The sequence below is a fragment of the Gracilinanus agilis genome, chromosome 4 (genome assembly GCF_016433145.1).
Source record: "Gracilinanus agilis isolate LMUSP501 chromosome 4, AgileGrace, whole genome shotgun sequence".
Lineage (NCBI taxonomy): Eukaryota > Metazoa > Chordata > Mammalia > Didelphimorphia > Didelphidae > Gracilinanus > Gracilinanus agilis.
Window position 1 is genome coordinate 276,460,374 of NC_058133.1, and position 17,636 is coordinate 276,478,009.

Here is a 17,636-nt window from a genome sequence, read left to right on the forward strand (position 1 = left end):
CTTTCTTTCCATAGCAGTCCTTTCTCATGTCATATCAGCATGGCCAAATGATCTTTGGACATGCCTATGAACCCCAGTCTTCATGACCCCTGCCCTACTTCTCCTCTGCCTCCAATCTCCTTGCCTTTGTTCCACCTGGACCTCTGTTAGATCAATCTCGCACCCCAGCAGAGACTTTCTTCAAGGAAGAGCACATCCTAATTTCAGTCTCTTGATTAGACATCTGTGCAAATTGGCCTTTCAAAGGGGTTCTAGGAATCAATGATTTCTCTCTAAATGCATGATAATGAGTTTCCTGGCTCTTAGGAGGGCACTGGGGGGATATGTGTTAATATGGTTCCTGGAGGAACAGATTTCCTCAACTTCTTTTAGGGGAAGCTGGCCCTTTGGGTGAAAGAGAGGGGAAGGAATGGAAAGCTTTTGTCAGGGGATGAAGGAAGCAAGGGCATGAACTCTTGAACATTCTGCCCAATGACCTGGTTTCTTGGGAGTGAGCCTAGTTAGTATTGGCAAGGGTGTTTTCTTTTTCCTCCTTTTGTTGTGGAAATGACTTGGGGTTCAGAGTTAGAAGACCTGCATTTAAATCCTACCTCTGTTAGCCATGTCATTTCATTTCTCTGGGCCTCAGTTTCTTCATTTGTAAAATGAGGGGATTAGACTTAATTATCTCCTCACTCTGCTTTTAACATTTATTTGCCTGGAATGAGTGGTCCTTAGAAAATAAAGGTTCAATCAGTATCAAAGATGAAAAGGGAAACCTCACCTCTAATGAAGAGGAAATCAAGGCAATCATTAAAAGCTATTTTGCCCAATTATATGGCAATAAATATAGCAATATAGGTGAGATGGATGAATATTTACAAAAATATAAACTGCCTAAATTAACAGAAGAGGAAATAGAATACTTAAATATTCCCGTATCAGAAAAAAGAAATTGAATAAGCCATCAAAGAACTCACTAAGAAAAAATCCTTAGACCAGATGGATTCACAAGTGAATTCTATCCAATCTTCAAAGAACAACTAATTCCGAAACTATACAAACTATTTGATACAATAAGCAAAGAAGGAGTCCTACCAAATTCCTTTTATGACACAAATATGGTACTGATCCCAAAGCCAGGTAGATCAAAAACAGAGAAAGAGAAAATGAAAGCTCAGAATGCCTTCAGGTAGGGAATTTAGGAGAAGAAATAACCATGCCTACTACAGATTGCTATCAGGGCAACTCTTAAGCTTCTGTCCAGGGCCTGGAGACTTTGGTTCTGCCCTCTTAGGGCTGCCTCCAAGGAGCCACCAGAAAGCCTGTTCTAGCTTTTTCCCACAGTGAGCAGAGGATTAGACCAGCAGCTGGCCCCTACACTTGGCTCCCAGACCCTTCCTTATCTGTTGGTGAAAATGCTTAATGACTGGAATTGAGCTGGGGGTCCAAGTTGTCCCTGGTGGGCAGGGATACACTAATAGGACCACTAAGCTGGAAATAGAGATATCCATGGGAGGCCTCAGAAACCCTTGAATCCCAGGCCTGAGTGAGGATCTAAGGGTTTTGGCCAGAGGGATAGGAATGACCATCTGTTTTCTGTCTAGGAAGAAACCTGGCTGCCCCCATTCATTGGGATTGTAGGAGGTTAATGCTCTCTCTGTTTCTTCCTGGGATCAGGGGTAGGGATTCTTCTTGTCAAATCCTAGAGGTTGGTGCAGCTTCAGCATTTCACAGAAGTTAAGTTCTTACTATGTGCAGAGCACTATAAGAAGGTCTAGGGGCAACCAAAGTTTAGAAAAAACATGGCTCCAAAAATAAAACCAACATGGCTCCTTTGGTTATGGGGTTTACCATTGAGTTCTGGGGACACACCACATATAGAGTTAATCGCAGTGCTTTAATGTTCTTTGATAATTAAAATACTATTTTTTTTTTCTTTTGGTCAGGACTTACGATTTCATTTGGGAACTTTATTCCTAGGGGGGAAACCTCCCTTACAAATGCAGATTTTTTATTTTTAAAAACTTAATTTCTGTCTTAGTATCAATCCAGGTTAAGTGACTTGACCATGATCATACAACTAGGAAGTGTCTGGGGCCAGATTTGAGCTCAGGACCTTTCCACTCCAGGCCTGGAGCTTTATCTACTGTGCCACCTATCTGCCCCCCTAAAATGCAGCTTACAATCATGGAATTTCCAGAGGGCATTGAGGTTATAACCGACTTGCCCAGAGTCAAACAGCTAGTATGTCTCTTTAGCTTGGTCTTTCCTTTTCTGAAGTTGTCACTCTGGTTCCTACTTCACCCATGCTGCCTCTCAGCATTACAAAACTGGAAAACAAAGTATTTATAGGAAACAAAGTTACCAATGGAAGGATCAGGAAAGGCTTCATGGAGGAGCCATTTGAAAAGGATTTTGCCAGCCCCAACTTTCTCCAGCAGGCATTGTCCAAATATAATCATAGTACTGGCTCTGGGACACTCCTGCTTGTCTACTGGCATGCTCAGATGGAGAGGGAGTCGAAAGACCAGCCCAACACATCAACTGACCTTCTTTAAAAATTTTGTTTTTTAAAAAATATGAACTTGGGAAACACCAACAAACATGAACCAATCTTAAAAATAACCCTAAAAAACACCAGTGTGAGTTTATTTGAAAACATCTATCTTGGGGCAGTTAGCACAGTAGATAGAGTGCCAAGTTTGGAGGTGGGAGGACCTGGGTTTAAAATCCAGTCTCAGATACTTCCTAGCTATGTGGTCCTGGGCAAGTCACTTAACCCCAGTTGCCCAGACCTTGCTGTTCCTCCATCTTAGAATTGATATGAAGGTAGAAGGTTAAAGTTTATTTAAAAAACAAAACAAAAAAGCCTCACATATCTCTACTGCATCTAGCTTATTTTCTTTTAAAAAAGTGTATTGCTTTCCTGCTTGTCTATGTCTCCCCCTCTATATATCCTTCTGTTCTTTTCTGAGTATTTAAAAAATGCCTCTTTAATATTCTTTCTTTTTGGTATTGCTATTCTCACTCTCCTTGTCCCACTCCCTGTTCTTTCCCAAGCCCCCAATAAAAAGAACCTTCTGTTGCAACAAATAAGCAGGGTGAGGTGGCTAAGTGTATAGTGGAGAGTCAAGAAAACCCAAATTCAAATTCTGTCTCATACACTTATTAACTGTATGACCCTGGACAAGTCATTTAACTTCCTAGTCTCAGTTTCCCCATCTGTAAAATGAGGATGATAACAGCACTTACCTCACAAGATTGTTGTGAGGATCAAATGAGGAATCCTTACAAGTACAACATAAAAGCTAGCTGCTGTTATGGTCAAGTAAAACATATCTCCTTTACCACTAGTCCTGAACTACTCTGGAGTTAGGAAGAATGTTTCATCATTGACCTCCTAGAATCCCGATTGATCATTGCACTGGTTATAGTTTTCCAGTTTTTCTTTTAAATTGTTACCTTCTGTTTTTTTTTTTTTTAAACCCTTGTACTTCGGTGTATTGTCTCATAGGTGGAAGATTGGTAAGGGTGGGCAATGGGGGTCAAGTGACTTGCCCAGGGTCACACAGCTGGGAAGTGGCTGAGGCCGGGTTTGAACCTAGGACCTCCCGTCTCTAGGCCTGACTCTCACTCCACTGAGCTACCCAGCTACCCCCTTTACCTTCTGTTTTTAAAAAATTTTAAACCCTTACCTTCCATCTTAGAATCAATACTGTGTATTGGTTCCAAGGCAGAAGGGCCAGGGCTAGGCAGTCAGGGTCAAGTGACCTACCCAGAGTTCCCACAGTTAGGAAGTGTCTGAGGTCAGATCTGATCCCAGAACCTCCTGTCTCTGGGCCTCTGAGCCATGCCTAGCTGCCCTTTCTTTTTTTTTTTTTTTTTAGAGAACTGCCCGTTCATATCCTCTGGCCATTTATCTTATTGAGGAGCAGCTTCTGTCCCTATATATTTGAATCAGTTCCCCTGCTCCCCTCCTTGGGGCTGATTTATGGAGTGGATAACCCTCAAGCTACACCTCGAGTGGTTTCCTGGCCAGGGTCTGGGGTCTTTAGACCTCTCTGTGCATACTGGAAGGGGCCCCCCAAAGGATCCAGGGAACACGTCTCCCGTTTATTGAGCACTCTGTAGTTAAGGCCTGGATTCCAGGGACAGTGTGATGTGGAGGGCAGGACACGATGGGATGGGATCTTAGTCTCGACGCTTGTCTCAGTCTGTTTCCTTAACCCCACAATATGGGACGCTTCCTATTACAGGGTCCAGACCTCACAAGGGGTGTTGTCCTGGGGACTGCGTTGTAGCCCCTAAGCAGACACGAGGGGCTTTCTTACTGGGGCCAAAGGGGGCCATTGCAGCCGGCCCTGATGACAGAAAAGCCATCCAGTTCCGGATGGAAAAGCCAGGAGAGGCTCCACTTCTTCCTTGGCTGAATCAAGGCCACAGTGCTGAGTTCGGGCAGCAGGGGGCGGCATGGAGCCAGGCTTTATGCAGTTGGCCCAAAGTGGCTTGGAAGCGGCCTGGGCCACTGACAGTGTGTTAGGTGGGGAATTGGGGGTCGAGATGGGGGAATGTGTGGAAATTCTTCTTTCAGGGCTGTCTGCACACTTAGGGCCCTTTCATGGAGGCCTCTCTGGCAGGCTGGGGATGTGCAGCGGGCTTCCCCTGCCTGCCCTGGGGAAAGCCCATATGTTCTTGTGTGCCTCCTCTTTCAGGAGATAGTCACCAGGGGGCGGCCCAGGCCCAGGGGCAAGGCAGGTCCTGGGCCTTTCAGCAAGGCCCTGGAGGTGGCATTGGGATTCCCTGGGGAGGAGCAATGAGCTAGTCTTCTGGTTCTCTAAAATTTAGTTTCAGCACTGAGGGGCCTGTTTGGTGGCTCTGTCTTGCCCCTAGTGCCTTTGGCCAGGAAAATAGTAATCACGGATGAGAAATTCCTTTTTAAAATTTAATTTCTTTTTTCATTTTAATCACAAATTTCCATCAGTTTTCTGAAGTTATATGATCTATATTGTCTCCCTCCCTTTTTCCTTCCCCTAACCTGGAGTTGGTAAGCAATTCAATCCCGGTTATATAAGTATTATCACACAAAACACATTTCCATATTATTCATTTTTGTGAGTAATCCTATAAAACCAAACTCCCAAACATATCCCCAAATAAGCAAATCTTAAATTATGTGTGTTTTTTTAACCCTTATCTTCCACCTTAGAATCAATACTGTGTATTGGTTCCAAGGTAGAAGAGCAGTAAGGGCTAGGCAATGGGGGTTAAGTGACTCACCCAGGGTCACATAGCTATGAAGTGACTGAGGCCAAATTTGAACCCAGGACCTCCTGTCTCTAGGCCTGGCTCTCAATTCACTGAGCTACCCAGCGGCCTCCAAACCATGTTTTCATCTGCATTTCTACTCCAATAGTTCTCTCTTGGAGACGGATAGCATTCTTCTTTATAAGAAGCCACACAGCTATGAGGTATGTGGTTCCTCCAATTGTCTTATCCATTAGTTGGGGGCCAGAAAACTTGGGGGAAGTTTGTTCAGTCTTTTTTGTTTGTTTTTAACCCTTGCCTTCTGTGGCCTAGAATCAGTTCTGTGTATTGGTTCCATGACAGAAGAGCAGTAAGGGTTAAGTGACGCCCAGGGTCACACAGCTAGGAAGTATCTGACTTGAACCCAGGACCTTTGGTCTCTAGGCCTGCCTCTCAATCCACGAGCCACCCATCAGTCCCCAAGTTGACTGAGTCTTGTAGGAGAGGTGCCACCTCTGCTAACTTTCTTTCCCCATTTCCTTAGTCCTTAGTCTTTCCTTTTCCCTGTGTGCATAGATGGCTATTCTGGACTGTAGTGGCTACCCTGGGGATAGTTGAGGGGACTGGAAAAGGTCTAGTGTTACCAGGGAATCTGGATGGAAAGATGAGGAGAAATGAAAAAGTAATTCTATGCCCCAGGGCAGTTGAGTAGAGCTCAAGCTTAGGAGAGATCTTTCTGAGCTCTGTTCCACTGGCCATGGGAGACCCAATTACCCTTTAACCCTGAAGGAACCAGAACTGAACACCAGGGTACCAGAATAGGGAGGTCTATGGCTGAGGGATGGTGAGGCTTATTTTCAGTTTGAAGCTGGAAAAATGGGTGAAGGTGACAGACAAGTCCCTGGTTCCCCAGGTAGACACTACGTGACTCTTGGCACGTTGAGAACCGCTGTTTCCCAGGCGACCAGCTGAGCAAGGACGTGGGGAAGAGTGTGACAGGAATGCAAGGGAGGGAGGTAGGCGGCAAAGACTTGGCTTGCCATTCATATGCTGGAGTACTCAGCCAAAGCTCCCTGGTCTCTTCTGGGTTATTGCTTTTACTCCAGGAAGAGGCTCTGGCATCCCTGCCCCTCTTCCTATCTTCCTGGCCTGGAACCTCTCTGGCCAACAACTTCTTCCTTGTCTAGGATCCCCAGGTCCCTCAAATAACTGATATTTAATATTAAGCACCTATTTATTACAAGCCAGGTCAAAAGACCAAAATACCGGAGCCCCTGCCCTCAAGGAGCTTTTATTTCACTGGGGGGAGCCTTATACACATACATAAGATATAGACAGAATAATTACAGAGGTGGTTTTTTTTTTTTGGCAGGAGAGGGGTAGGCACTAGGAGCTGGTGAAATTAAGAAAGACCTCACATGTGGGGCACTTGATATGGGCTTAGAAGTAAACTAGGAATTCTAGGAGTGGACACTCAGAGGGAATGCATTCCAGGCCTGGGGGAGAGCCTGAACAGAGGCTCAGGGACAGGAGAGGGAAGAATGCCCTGTGTGAAGAAAAGCAAGGCCAGTTGGGCTGGCAGGTAACATTTGAGAAAGGGAGGAACAGAGAAGGCTGGAAAGACAGGTTGGAGGCAGGTTGCTTAGGCCTTAAATGCCCAACCAAGGAGTTTGTACTTGACCCTCTGGGTAATAGGACACCAAGTGAATTCCCTCAGTCAGAGAAAATCATGGGCAGGTAGGCACTTTAGGGATATGACCTGTTTAAGAGTAAGGTCTGGCAGTTAATTCTTAGCCATGAATGGAGTAAAAGAGGGTGTAAAAGGCAACTTAATTCCCTGAGCTCATTAGCTGAGGGATCTATGGGTTAGGGTTGGGGATCTCCACAGAAATTGGGGCCAGATGCTGCTGCTGAGACTATTTGGTGTGGCTAAGGGGGAAGGTGAGAAATATTCCTGGAGCCCATAAGTTCTTCTCCAATCTAGAGTTGTGGATAAAGGGAGAAAGAACCCTATTTCCCCTTTCCTCCCCTCTTTCTGGGTACATAAGTGAAGTCATTTGAAAGCTCATTCTCTGATCTTTAGGACTAGGCAGGATAGGGGCAGGTACGATGAGCCTGGCAAATGGACATTAGCTGTGACAAGTAGGACTTGGTGATAATATACCCCATGGGACGGACAGCCCAGCAAAGTAAGGGGAATACCCAGAGCACTGACTAGCTACAGTATTCCTTTGGTCACCACTTACCTCTGGCAGTGTGTGAGATTAGGGGATGGAGAAGGCTGATAGGTCAGAGGGATTATCTAAAGATTACAACTTGCCTTGGAGATAGTGGCACTTTGGTAAAGGGAATTGGTTGGGGGTGGTGATGGGGGAGGCAGTGGCATAGGAGAGGGGCATGGGCAAGAAGGACAAGGACTCCCTGCTTTTCCCACCTCTTTTCAGTTTCATCTCCTCCCTTCTTAACAGGGATGACTATGGCTGCCCTGCCAGCTCCTCAGGAAGCTCAAGCTCTGGCCTAGGGCAATATGGCTCCACCCTGGGCAGGGCTAGGGGTTACTGGCGGTCAGTTGGGTCCAAAGGCAGGGTGGCCCCTTAGGGGTGTGGGGGGGGATTCATGCTGAGCCATGTACAGGGTTTCTGGGTGTGGTATGGCCAGGGCAGGCCATGGCCGGAGAAAGCCCGTGGGAAGCTGGGGCAGCTGGAGCCAGGCAGCCTGGCTGAGCTGGCAGATGATAAAGGCTGTGAGTAGTCCTCGTTGCAGGGCCCCCTGGTCCAGCACCAAAACCTTCAAAGTGTTTGCCTTTTTGGCAGAGTGAGCAGAGCTGTGGCTGGGCTGGGGAAAAGGGGGGAGAGGCCACAGTGCGCAGGGGGAATAGGAAGCTCCAGATCTCCATCCAGAGGAGATTTTCCCAGGCTCTTTCCTCCCACACAGCAGCTCCCTCCCTCAATTCTGGAGCTGGGACAGGCTCTTCCCGCCAAGTCATCTTCATGGCTGTAGAACTCAGCCTCGGGCTGGGGTGCTCCTGTTTGGGGGGGCATAAGGAACCAAGATAAGGTTGTGAAGTGTAAAGACCAAATTTGGCTTGTTCTTTAGGTCTCTGTGCCCTCCAGCCAGAGCTGGTATTCTGATTGTGAGTTGGCTCAGCTGCAAAGAAAGGAGGGTGATTTTATCTGTAAGTGGCCAAGACTCTTGAGAAGTGGTGGTCTATTCACACCAGTGCTTAAGGTTGTAGGAGACTGGTAGGGAAGCTCATAAGGCGGGAGGTAGTAGATGAGAGGAAAGGGATAAAGAAAGAAGCAACAGTCACTCTATTGGGTAATTTGCTTTACAGCCTTGGAAGAATGTGAATAAAGGGTGTTTGTTGGGATGTCATGGGTCAAACCAAAGTATATTAATTCTTAAAATATGAGAGAGATCTCTCCTTAACACCCCTCTCCACACCAAAAAATTAAAGAAAAAATGGGAGTAACAACCTTCTGTGCAGGGCCCACTTAAGAAGAGTGCATTCATGTCAGCTCAGATGAACCTGGGTTAGGAATACCAAAATACTAAAAATCTTCAAACTTTCAATGGCTTTTTTATCCTTTTCTCCTTAACCTTTATCTACGGTTTCTGACATGACCAAAATGAACTGGTTGGAGTTTCACCTCTTCATTTCCTCTGGTAGAGGGCTTTAATGACCCCAGTAAAGGATTTAATGAACAATGAAATGGCCAAAAGGCTCTCAGGAGATGTAAAAGGTCTGGATAATCAGCCTCAGGATAATTAAATTGTCTTTATTTCTACCAATGAAACCACATAAACCAAAATGAAATTCCAAAAGTTCTGGAACCTTTTCTAATAGCTAGCTGAGCACTAGCAACTTTCTTGGAGGTTCTTAGCTTCAACTCAACCTAATCTGTCTGCTTGTCCCTTCCCCAGGGTCCTGGAGTGTCCAGATGGAGAGAGGAAATGCACTGGTTGTGCTACGAAGTTTGCTCTGGCCAGGGCTGACATTCTACCATGCTCCCAGGACCAAGAACCATGGTTATATTTATGTGGGCACTGGTGAGAAGAACATAGACTTGCCCTTCATGCTGTGACTAGGGTGTGCCTCAGCCTGGGTACTACTTAATATGCCGAGAAACTTTAATAATATTTTCATAAATCCACATGAATTTATGTGTTTACAGTACACTTGCCTACTTCCCTCTTAGGCTTCCAGTCTTTGAGATAGCCATTGGTGACAGAGCTTAGTTCTATGTAGAGCAGGCAGTGGAAGTTTGTAGGGATGCAGGTGATAGCTACCAATAAACTCCTGGGAAGGGATGCCAAACAGCATCTGGGTAAGAGATTAAGCCCAGATGACGGGAAAGCTCATCCAGAGTCCCTTCTTTGGGTAAGTTAAGTGCATGGCCGAGTGCTGTACTCAGAACAGGGGGTGCTCATACAGGTCTGTAGTCTTTGCTTCCCTCAATCCAACCCCCTAGTGAGAACTTATAGGCAAGGAGGATCCCCAAGGGAAGAGGATGGAGACACACCAAACTTCATCCTCTTAGTACCCATGCATTGTCAATTACAGGATATCATTCCCATTATTTCCCAAGTCTCCAGGCTGTACAACTTTGAGGGTCGAATAACCTTCACTTTCCCAAGAAAAAAGCACACATCAAATAGGTTAGCAAATAGGTCTTATTTTATGACTTTTCTTGGGTAGTATACCACCCAACTCAGTTCAACCAGAGCTGACCATAATATCTACAACAGCTGTCAATGGTTTGACAGCCCACTCACTCCACAAGAAGTTCCATCAGAATCAGGATCATTTAAATGCCTTTCCTCATGTCCATATTTTGGTTAGAGATAACCACCGTCGAAGATATTTGGGTCTGCAGCAGTTCTAGCTTGGATTTACCTTCTAGTTCTTCCTTGGGATGATGGGAGACAGCGCCCATCCATAGGAGTTGGGGGCTCTGGCCAAGATCTTAGAAAACAAACACTCCCTCTCTTTAGTGGTATAGCAACAGGGGTTTGCCTGTGTAGCAAACATTATCCTTAAGCAGTGGGGAGCCCACAGCCATTCGAACTTTGTTCCATTTTGGACCTTTCTTTAAGATGGGCTTGACAGAGCGGGGAGCCCAACGGGTTAGGTATCTGTAAAGGGAGGCAGGATAATATAATGAGGCCTTGTGGGGAATTTATTCATTTTGGGCAGATAAAAAAGTCTACCTAGATCACAATTCTGACCAACCTGGACTATGACTTTTCCACCATTCCTATGGTCAACCAAGTTGAATTGTCCCATCATAGCTTCACTCATTTGAAGGGTACGGCACAGCCCTGCTCATCCAGGGAGTAAGCAGCTGGGCATATTGTAAACAAATGGGGATCCTGAGCACTGTAGCTGCTGCGTGTGTGGCTGGGGTCATGGTCAGCAGGCAGCCCAGGGCCACACACTTCCTTGATCTTCATGAGTTGTCAGTGTTTGTGTGTGTGTAGAGTGGGAGGAAGGAGGTGGCTGTTCAGATCCTAAGTCCTCCTTTTGGGTCTCAGCCATAGAGAAATGAGAGGCTGATATAAGTACTTGGGCACAAAAGCCCATCACTCTTTCTCATTTGGCTCAGCTGTTCCAGTTGCAGGGGCAGCTCCCTTGGGCAGCCATAGCCTATGCACAACCTCCAGGCTTGCTCCTTGAGGAGGAATGAGGGTCAAAGAGTGGGAGCTGTGGGTCCAGACTGGCTAGGGAAATTCCTACAACTTTTAGGGAAGAAAGTGGCTCTAGATTTGGTCCTTTGCCCTCTTTTGTGGAGGAGAAGGCTAGGGCTATTGGTGTTGGTTCCAGGAGAAGTGGCTCATGATAGTGGGACTGAGGTTTGCTTTGTCCAGAATGAAACTTGGGCCACAGCCCACTCCGGAGGTTCAGCAATGGCAAAGGCTAACCTCCCCAGAAAGGGCCCCAGCCATGCCTGGAAAGCCCTGGCCCCCACTCAACATGCTTGCCTCATTCAGCTCTGCTCTGAAGCCCCTTAACTGATATATTTCAACTGTGTTCCAGACCTCTGGCTCCTTGAAGATAAGAATACTTCCCTTCTTTGTGCTCTACAAAGAGGAAAAGGGGAGCCATCTTCCAAAATGGAAGAATAGGGTGTAGGCACTGAGACAGCCCCAAGGATTGATCCCAAGGGGGAACCATGAAGCATTGGCTTCATACCAATGGAGGTACCTGCCTGTATACCAAAGAGATGGTCTGGGTATGAAGGTAGGCCCCTGGGGAGGAAGAATACTTCATCTTGGCTATCCCAAACATTAACAACTCCCTTGGTTATATTCCCAATTAGACTGTACACATGGGAAAAAACTAAAAGATAAGACTGAGGAGAAACTGGAATGTAGACTGCTGTCCACTATAAGAAATAATTGCTTATTGAGAAAAATGGATTGAGGAACTGATGGAAATCACAAAGCAGCTTCTCCAGTGTTTCTGGCCCAAAGCTATTCTCTTCTTTCTCCCTTTGCCCTGGCGGGATCTGACCTGAGAGTGAAGTTCCAGCTAGCCTTGGGCCTAATGTCAGTGCCACAGAGAGTAGCCAGCTGGCAAGGAGAATGACTGGGTAGACTCCAATGAGCTCTCTGGGAACAGCCAAACTCCAGGAACAATCCAAGTTCTTGTCCCAGATCAGTACCTTCCCAACTCTCTTGCAATGAAGTACTTGTGGGGGTTAAGAAATGGCAATGCTCAGACACCATTATGGGACCTCCTCTGGTCCCCAAACCCAGCTGGGTCTAAGGCTACCCACAAAACCAAGGCCTTCTGGTCAGAATCCCTTCAGCACTCCTTCTTTGTAACAGAAGTTCAGGTTCAGGTCCCTCTGTGCCCTTTTTAACAACCCTAGAGTCCCTACATCATCAATATTGTGTCATATTAAAAGGACACCAGATTTAGGGGGAAGGATTGTTGCCTCTCTTCAAAGGCCTGAGAGCAAGATGAATGGTGTCCTTGTCCTAGCTGGGGGAAGATGAGGTTCATCCCCAACTGCTACACTTGGCAGATCTGGGTAGGCAGAAGGCAGGAAAAGAGGTTGATATGTGCCCTATGTGCCCCCCAGGCTGCTGGTGGACGACTTAAGTTACCAATGTAGAAAGCACAGGTAGAAGTGGGCCCAATGCCAAAGCTATGGCAAAGCAGTTTAATGCTAACAAAATAAGGCAGTTTTACTTCCAGAAGCAACAGATGCATCCCAAACAAGCCCCCCACCCTTCCTCTGTAACAGCAGAAATGTACTAGCTTGCTTCCCTTCTCCTTAGACAATCCCAGGGAGTGAGGAAGGTGAGGAAGAGGCTAAGAAGGCAAGATCTTGTCTTGCTTTGTGAAAACTCAGCTGAGCCACACATGGGCTCCACTGAGTGACCTGCCAGCAATAGCATGAAGGCAGGGGTGGAAATGAAGGGGAGAGGACATGGTTGGGTTGCAACCCATGGAGCAAACCCTAGGACAACTCTGTATAAATATGTCTATGATAAACATCACAGGGCAGGAGGCAAGACTGTGCAGTGAAGAGAGAACTTGAAGTCTAGTTCTGTAAACGTCCGAAGGGAGGTACTGCTCATTTTGGAAACCAGCTGCGTTTTGGGAGAGCTGGTGTAAGGGAAAGGAGTGGGTCATGTTCCAGAGCTCATCTTCCTGCTCGAGTAGCCCTACCCTCCTCACATCTATAGTCATGCCAGGCCCACAAAAAAAAAATATGTCAAGGCCCGTCTACCATTTTCTATGTCTGTTTTTGTCCTCTGGTAACCCCAGAGCTACAAGAGAGCAAAGATATTAAAAGTTCAGAAAAGTCCTCTGGCATCCCCATGGCAACAATGTGATGTCATAACCAGGATTAGTACCTCTTAATGCCAACAAGTAAGGATAGACGACGGGATATACTTTTCAGCTCCGACTCTTACTCTTCCTAAGAGCTCTTATGGAAAGACAGAGGAAGAATCCTCAAGGTCTTCCTCCTACCCAAATGGAGTGTGAACAACATAAAGTGCGCTGAATAGGGGAGGAGAAGGGAAGGAATAAGGAATCTACAGAACTCTGTCCCAGGATATGGGCTGATGACTGGCCATGCTGCCATCTCTCAGACATATATACATACCCTCTGCTTCCTTTGGCTGTGGGACTTGTTAAGTGTTTTTTAATTCACATGGCCATCGATGGCTATAAAGTGAGGGCTTAGGGGAATGGAGTAACTGAATGGATGTTGGGATTGGAGTCAATGTTTATCCTGGAGGTCCTTGGCTGTACCCATCCATGGTGACTAGAACCCAGTTCACTCACCGATTGAGTTGGGGTTTTTTCTTGGGAACAAATCCTTCAGGAAGCTTAGGCCTATGATTCGGCAGAAGACCTAGATGGAGGGAAGTGTGTGTTAGGGAAGCTCCTTCAGCTAGGCTGAGTTAAACTATGGGAATAGCAGCCTAGTTGGTAGTAATGCAATTCTCTTATCCCTGAGTAACTGCTCATGGATAGTTATGTGGTGCAGGGGAGAGTATTGGATCTGGAGTTTAGAAGACTTGAGTTCAAATCTGGCCTCAGACACTAGCTGTGTGACCCTGGACAAATCATTCAACCTTGTATGCCTCAGTTCCTCATCTGTAAAATGAGCTGGAGAAGGAAATGGAAAATTGCTCCAGTATCTTTGCCAAGAAAAACCAAATGGGGTTGGTCACAAATGAAAAATAACTGAGCAACAAAAAGAACTTCCAAAGCAGTTAAACCCCAGGGACTGTGGAAACAGCTTATGCCTTCCCTGCACTAATACTTCTTAATAAGGGGCCCACTTTCTGAGGTGGTGGGTGGTGGGGGTGGGACTACCTGCTCGGTGGGCCATCTTCACACACTCTGCCACCTTCCGATGCTCTTCTAAGCAGAGACCTGTGATACTTCGGGGCAGCATTCCCCCATGGGGCCGGATAAACTGACTCAGCAAAAGGACATCCTGAAGGGTGTGGAAAGAGAGAGGGGTAGGATGGTGGAAAGGAAGACAAGCTTGGCCTACTGCCAGCACTTGAGAGCCCAGAATAAGACAATCAACAGAGGTCAGTGTCACTCAGAATCCAATCATTGCAGATGCCAGTGTGTAATAAGATATATTAGAAATCTGCCCACTACTATTGTACCAACATCCCAGACCTCTAAGGACAGGAATATGGCACAGTAGGTCCAAGTTAAGTCCCAAATGGAAACAAGGGATTGTGAATCCTATTAACAAGGCTAAAAGCCCCTGGCTCCTACTCTAGGGCTATCTTTCAAAAAGAAATTCTACTCAATAGGCAGAGGTGGAAATGTTTTTAGGAAGTAAAGTATCTGGAATTTTATTCTGAATTTAAAACAACTAAAAAAACCATTTTCATAACTACAGTAAAACACAAAAAGATGTCTCCATTTCAAACCATTTGCTTTAAAAAAAAAAAAAAAGGAAATTAAAAAAATCCATACATTACTTTCAAAACTGTCCTGCTTATCTGTGCTTTCTGAACTTCTGTCCTCTGTTTCATGTTTTCGATGGCCCTGTTTTAGGGCATCATTATCATCACTACCCTCCCCCCAATTAAAAACCTTGTAAAATAAGCACAGTCAAAACAAATCCAGACAGTGGCCAAGGACAAAAACCTGTCTTTGCTTATCACCTCTCTGTCAGGAGGTGGGTAACATGTTTCATCCTAGGTCTTCCAGAGACATAGTGGGGTCACTGTCATTAAGAGTTTTTTGGTCCAAGTCTTCAAAGTTTTTCTTTGCATTGTTGTTGCATAAACTATTCTCTTAGCTTTGCTCACTTCACTCTGTGTTAGCTCAAATATCTTTTCCCATTTCTTACACATCAATAATATTTCATTATGTCACTACACCACAATTTCTTCAGCTAGTCCCTCAGTTGTCTAAGAGGTCATCTGAGGTACCCTCTTAAGAGTTTTGTTCTTTTGCTAAAGAATCTCTCTTGAAAGGATGTGGGAATATGTGGGATCTTTCTTAGATGGACAGTGTATATGATATACTGTTATCCCATTAGTATGGAAGATGGAGTGGAGGAAACCCAATACCATCTTTGCAACCAGAATGTGCAACAAACCAGGGCATACAACATACATAGTAAGAAATGTCTTGCTAAACTACTGAGTCTACCATGTGCCTAGAAGGAGTTGGTGCAGACAAAATTTGTGAATCAAAAGATATTATGGAGGATCTGGGGTAAGGAGAAGGGTTCATCATGGGTCTCTTCCTCCACGGTGACACTATATGTGCTATGCTAACTTCCACACTGCCAGTCAGGTCTCTACTAGGCTTGTCCAGCTTCTTGGGCTGCTTTGGAGAGACCATATGGGTAAGAACAATAAGAACTAGCCCTAAGACAGGAAGCCATCCTGGAATCTTGTGTAGCGGGGGGAAAATGCCATGAGAACACAAAGTGGGGTTAAAATAAAATAAAAAATAAAAATCAGCCCTCCACCCCACCCTTAGGGGCCTGGCACACCAGCCCCGGTGGTCATGTTCCATGAAATTAACTTGCTGCACTGCCGGGAGCCAAGCTGTGTAACAGCAGATTTGCTTTAATCACTGGACAGCTCCTGAGGGACACAGGCCCCCAATTCCCACCCCTGTAATCTTAAGCATCTGATAAAAACAACTTGGATTGGATTAATGCGGGCTAATAAGCCAGACTCTCAGCTCCAGCCTCCTGCAAACACTGCCGAGTGAGTTGATGGCTCTGTATAACTCAAGCATATTCTGAGAGGAAGAGGGGAAAGGAAAAACAAATTTAGCCTTCACCTCAGAAGGGGATTGGGTTTCTTCTGATGGATAAACAAAGCCAAGTACAGGCTGTGCATTTCCTGGAAAAGCCAGTGGGTAGAGGGCCCCTGGGACACTAATGCCTATGTTTGGTGGCTGGGCAGGTGTGGGCTCTTGAACCTCTCTGATGATGGGGCTGCTGCATTCTGAGCAGTACCACTAGCACTAGTCCACACAATTGCCATATGAAGCCAGTTCCAGACACCATTTAACAGGAGGGTCTGGCATTTCAGCTGGGCTATTAAGTTGCTAACTCCAGGTAGCCCTAAGGGGGAACCACCCTAGAGAATCATTTGGGTCATTATGTCTAGGCTTTGTGGGCATATGCCACTCTTCATTGTGTTTCTTGACTATTTTAATTCCCCAGAAGGGGCCAAGGGACATCTATCTCTGTTCAAACCTACTTGATGCATTTTTTTCCAGGTTTGGAGCTAATTTGTACAGAATCCACATCACCTGCCACATTATGGAAAACTCAGCTCAGAAGCTGGATGCTTAGCATTACTGGTGAAAATGCTAAGGAGAAAAGGCATAGTTTTCCTTAAAGCTATAATCTGTTTTTTTTTTTTTTTTGTTTTGTTTTGTTTTAAACCCTTGTACTTCGGTGTATTGTCTCATAGGTGGAAGATTGGTAAGGGTGGGCAATGGGGGTCAAGTGACTTGCCCAGGGTCACACAGCTGGGAAGTGGCTGAGGCCAGGTTTGAACCTAGGACCTCCTGTCTCTAGGCCTGACTCTCACTCCACTGAGCTACCCAGTTGCCCCCTATAATCTGTTACCAATTGTTGTCCACCTCCCCTCCCCCAAGTGACTTCAGAAGTGACAGAAAGAGGTATCAGGAACCAACACTAAGCACAAATATAGCTCCTGGGCAACAGAGAGCAACAGTGAAAACTACTCCTGGATAGCAAGGAAGGTTCTTTGTAGCTGAAGTCATAAATAGTGTCTTGTCCTTTTGAGTCTCCTCAAATATATGTTATGGGAGAAATGTAAACAAAATGTGATGGGAAACACAGCTATTGAAAAGTAACCCTAATCCTCAGCGAAACCTTGGACCAAACTCTCTCCTCTCTGGAAGTTTAAAAGATTTATCAGCAATAGAGAAGCAAGAGGTCCATGTTACACAAAATGAAAGTGTAAGAGGAATCTGCATCTTTGGCTAATTCTCTTTGGACTAACCTAAGTCAGAAGGTGCACTCACCTCATAGTTATACTTGTGTTTCAGATTCCAACGACAGATTGGGCACTGGCCAGAGGGGTTAGGAGGATCTGGTGCTACCCTGGAAGTTTTTATGATTCGGCCTTCAATCTAAAAAGCAGAAAAGGAGAGAGGTCAAGTATTGACCTCAACACTCTTTAACATAAACAGTAAATATTATGATGAGGAAACTGGGGATGAAAAGCAGTCCTTGGCATACCTGATTCAAACAGATCTCTCCAATCTCATGTCAAAACTTTTGCTGAATAGGGGGATAACAAGTTGGCCCTTGGCTAGTTAGAAATGAAGAGGCTAAAACTTTTTCTTTGCTACAAGGAAAGATTCTTGGGGAGAGGCAGAATTTATTGGAAGTAACAGCATCAAACATTTTAAAATT

At 45.6% G+C, this 17,636-nt stretch overlaps 2 protein-coding genes across 3 annotated transcripts in view; one reads left to right on the forward strand and one right to left on the reverse strand.

Annotated features, from left to right (window-relative positions):
• RSPH9 (radial spoke head component 9) overlaps positions 1-9,710 on the forward strand; it is a 26,068-nt gene extending 16,358 nt beyond the window's left edge. Inside the window, exon 5 of the mRNA XM_044674698.1 lies at positions 9,151-9,710. Within this exon, the coding sequence (XP_044530633.1) occupies positions 9,151-9,311 (161 nt within the window). The 3' untranslated portion in view covers positions 9,312-9,710. The remainder of the gene's footprint in view (positions 1-9,150) is intronic.
• The window catches only part of MRPS18A (mitochondrial ribosomal protein S18A), a 32,375-nt gene that overhangs the window by 1,608 nt on the left and 13,131 nt on the right, over positions 1-17,636 (reverse strand). Inside the window, exons 3-6 of one of the 2 annotated variants that reach the window (XM_044674699.1) lie at positions 17,243-17,350; positions 14,069-14,192; positions 13,532-13,601; positions 9,883-10,362 (exon numbers count right to left, since the gene is read on the reverse strand). In XM_044674699.1, the coding sequence (XP_044530634.1) occupies positions 10,218-10,362; positions 13,532-13,601; positions 14,069-14,192; positions 17,243-17,350 (447 nt within the window). In that variant the 3' untranslated portion in view covers positions 9,883-10,217. Of the gene's footprint in view, positions 1-9,882; positions 10,363-13,531; positions 13,602-14,068; positions 14,193-17,242; positions 17,351-17,636 lie in introns of those variants that run through there. The other variant, XM_044674700.1, reaches the window with a different exon arrangement.